A 4159-nucleotide genomic window follows, 5' to 3' on the forward strand; every position below is an offset into this window, starting at 1 on the left:
TTATCATGACTTCTCAAGCAGTTTTTTATTTTTTTGTTAAAATAAAATATATCCTAATTATAATTAGGTACCACAACTGGGAAGTTTCCATAACATGCGATATTTTAGGAGTAATGCTGCGAATAATAAAGTAATTATGTTCATCCATATCTTTATTCCCATGACTTATCGAACTAAAGATTTTGTAACAATCTTTTTAAAATAATTTAAAATTGTAAACTATTTTAATATGGTCATCTATAAATATATTCTTTTTTCCTTTGTTTCATCAGAAAATATTTTACATTTCATCTAAACGGTTTGTGTTATCAGAAAAAAATGGAGACTGGAGGAGAAGAAGTTGTTGTTATAGAGACTAATAATCAAGACCAAGCCGATTGCTTTGAATCTGAGGTTTGTGACATTACAACATTTTCCCAATGTTTAATTGTTAAATAAATTCAATTAATATTATTTTTAATTAATTTAAAAAATAGAATGATTTATTCTTATTAAATGCTTTTGTGACATGTCTCATATGACAAGCTTAAAAATCAAGAGGAAACTGTAGATCATGGAGAGGTACTTGGTTAATTTAGTGGTATTACATGTAATTCAATGGGACATTACATATAAACTAAAGTTTCTAAATATGTCAATTCATACAGGACAATGACAACGGAGATGAAAGTGATGTTGACACGGACACCGACACTGATGAGATTCCTGCAAGTTTTCTAGACCTTGACGTTTGGGAAAAACTTGGAAGGAAGCTAGAAGACTTTACTTTAGCAGAAATGAAACAACTGTCATTTAGAAGTCACCGCACGTGCATTCAATTCTATAGGATGTACGCTAAGGTCAAAGGGTTTGGAATTCGTCGCAAACATACAACAACAAGCAAAATTGACGGTCATCCAACATCCCAAAAGCTCTGGTGTAATAGGGAAGGGTTTCGAGAAGCAAAGCATTTGAATAGACCTGATAGGAAGCGTAAGGAAAAGGCAGTAACACGCTGCGGTTGCAATGCATCAATCAGTTTCAAATGGGATCACAGATCCGATTCATGGTACGTGAAGGATTTTGTACCTGAGCACAATGGGCATGACCTGATTCCTATGAATCAGATGTATTTCGAAAGGTCAGTTTTGAATATATGTTAAACCCTAAAAAAATTGTTATCACATGTGTCCTAATTTAAATTATTTATAATTTATTATGTATTTAAATGTGTGACAGGAGCCATAGAGAAGTCACCGAAGGTGATAAGTTTCGTATCAAAGCATTAATGAACTCTGGAGTGAAACCGTCCATCACAATGAGGAATTTGGCACAAAGTGCTGGAGGAATACGTGAAGTTGGATTCCTAAAGAAAGACTTGTACAACACCTGTGAGAAGTTCAAAAGAGAAGAAATAAAGGACGGAGATACAGAAACTGTGTTGGCTTATTTACTTGGAAAAACAGCCTCAGACCCTTCGTTTTTCCTTAGATACACACGAGATGACTATGATGGGATAGACAAAATGTTTTGGTGTGATGGAATATGCCAAGCATATTACAAGGCTTTTGGTAAGGTAATAGCGTTTGACACTACTTACAAAGTCAACGCATACCAGAAACCATTCGTTGTTGTCGTTGGAGTAAATCATCATAGGAAGACCGTACCCTTAGGTGTTGCGTTGATTGCAAACGAAAAAATAGACACATACATATGGGTGCTAAAACAATTGAAAGAGGCCGGTGGCAATGTTGCTCCATATACTATTATCACAGATGGGGACAAGTCCACGGCTGCAGCTATTAAGGAGGTTTTCCCACATGCACATCATAGGTTATGTCTGTGGCATCTTATGCGCAACATCAAAGGACACACAAACAAACGGTTTTGCAGTGGTTTTATGAAATGTGTAGACGGTGCTCGTACACCAGCTGAGTTTGAAGAGGCTTGGGAAGACTTAATGAAAGCATACGAAGCAGTGAGAGATAAAAAGTGGGCACAAGATCTGTACACTGACAGGACAAAATGGGCGGAGGCTTTTATGGTGGGTCAATTTTATGCAGGTAAGTATATTAAGTATTTTATGTAATATCACATACGTTTCACGACCATTACATATAATGATTTATTATCGCTTATTATGCAAGTAAGTATATTACATAATTTAGGTAATACCACATATAGTTTACGACAATTACAAATTCTAATTTAGTAACGCTAATTAAGCAGGAAAGTATAATAAGTATTTTAGGTAATAACACATTCATTTAACGATCATTACATATTATAATTTAATATCGCTTATTATGTTTAACTTGTGTTTGATGATTACCTATATTACCCAATTAACACTTTGGTCATATATATACTAATACGTCAACAAATATTAATTGCATCTATCAGATTGTAATCTACAGTACGGTAATGTGTCATTACATAAAGGTTGTATGATTAATATTTGCGTATGAAATCATTAGTAAACCCAAGTGTTTTTCTAATTCTTTAATTGTACATATATGTGATTTTGTTGATTACAATATTGGTTAATACACATTTGTACGCAGGCATGAGAAGCACTCAAAGATGTGAGTCCATGAATAGTACACTGAAAACGGTCATAACTTCAAAAATAATGTTGTACCGTTTTGTGGAGTTGTATGACCAAGTTCTTGAGCATATACGTTTTGAAGAAGATAGAGATGATTACATCTCTACACATACATTTCCTGTAATTATTGGGGTGTTACCTGAGATAAAGACACAAGCAGCACGAACCTACACAAGGAACGTGTACGATTTGTTTTTGAAGGAACTAAGTTTTGAATCAGGACACATTGTGACCAAGACTAAGGAAGAAAAAGGACATCGTGATGGGGCTTCAACCACTTTTTGGCTAAACGACTGTGTGAACAAAGATTGCAATTATGTTGTGTGTTACAACAAGAAACTACAGCAAATGGTTTGTTGTTGTATGAAGTACAACTCTGTTGGGTTACCATGTCGACATATGTTTGCTGTAATGAAGTTCACTGGAATGGTTGAGATACCATCTGGCTGTATTCTTCGCAGGTGGACAATCAGAGCCAAGGTGCATCTGCAAAACACATTCAAGGATCACGATTTTCAGAAGAGAAACGACCAGGCATCAGCAAATGGACGGTATGCATTCCTAACTGGATTAAGTGCACAGCTTTGTAGAATGGTTTCTTCATCATATGATCGATCAACTTGGGTGAGAGACAAGATAGCGAAAATGCTCTTGGAAATAGAAAATGAGAAAATAAATCCCAAGGAGAAGGACATCATAAAAGACCAAAAGGTTAAGAAAGGAAAAAGCAGGGGCAGACCCAAAAAAAGCGAAGTCAAAACTACTGGGAATGAAAATAACGTCCAGGGGGCTCTTGTTATTGGTCGTGATGTTCATGATATCACTCACGTGGTTAGTAATGCTGCAGCAACATCAGAAACAAACCCGTCACCCGTAAAAAATGGTGGTTTCGTTGAGCTCTTGAGAAACTTCCTGCCCAGGACATACAATACTGGCGATGCAGCAAACGCGACCGATTGTTATGAAGTCAGTGCAATTGAGAAGTTTCCCACCATATTTGATTGGGACCCAAATACGGATTTTTAGATGCCATAGTTTGTTTTCTTTTTTAGAAATAAGACTGTTTTAAGGTGTTTGAACAGGTTGTTGAGGTTTTTATTTGAATCAAGTAACAAAGGGTATTGACCTTTGTTTATATATGTGATTTCAGACTTTGAGTTTTATAGGTTTTTATTTGAATCAAGTAATAAAGGGTATTGACCTTTGATTTTATATGTGATTGCAAACTTTGAGTTTTATTGTATTTGGTACTTTAAGGATTTCTGGAGGGTTTATTACGTTATTTTTTTTTTTAAAAGGATAGTTATATTTAAATTTTTTTACACAATTTATAAAAATTTAAAAAATTAAAAAAAATAAACCCACTACTCCAAACATGGAAGTTATTTCATCACTAACTTAAAAAACTACCCATTAATTTCACCCATACATCTTTACAAAGGAAGTTATTATAAACCATCAATTACTATTTCTGAATTCCATTTACCAAAAAAAATAGAAACAAAAATAAACTACCAAACCTTAGTCCACTCCAACAAAAAACTCAAACATTTATTTCCTTCAACATGGTTG

General features: G+C 34.5%; 1 protein-coding gene across 1 annotated transcript; it reads left to right on the forward strand.

Annotated features, from left to right (window-relative positions):
- Positions 1 to 318: 318 nt before the first annotated feature.
- On the forward strand, positions 319 to 3613 carry LOC145600462 (protein FAR1-RELATED SEQUENCE 5-like). Its single transcript, XM_081656353.1, has 5 exons — positions 319 to 393; positions 526 to 561; positions 648 to 1120; positions 1219 to 2042; positions 2544 to 3613. The coding sequence occupies exons 1-5, from the start codon at positions 319 to 321 to the stop codon at positions 3611 to 3613; spliced, it is 2478 nt and encodes an 825-aa protein (XP_081512479.1).
- Positions 3614 to 4159: the final 546 nt, after the last annotated feature.

The sequence above is a fragment of the Chenopodium album genome, chromosome 21 (genome assembly GCF_948465745.1).
Source record: "Chenopodium album chromosome 21, dcCheAlbu1.1, whole genome shotgun sequence".
Classification (NCBI taxonomy): Eukaryota; Viridiplantae; Streptophyta; class Magnoliopsida; order Caryophyllales; family Amaranthaceae; genus Chenopodium; species Chenopodium album.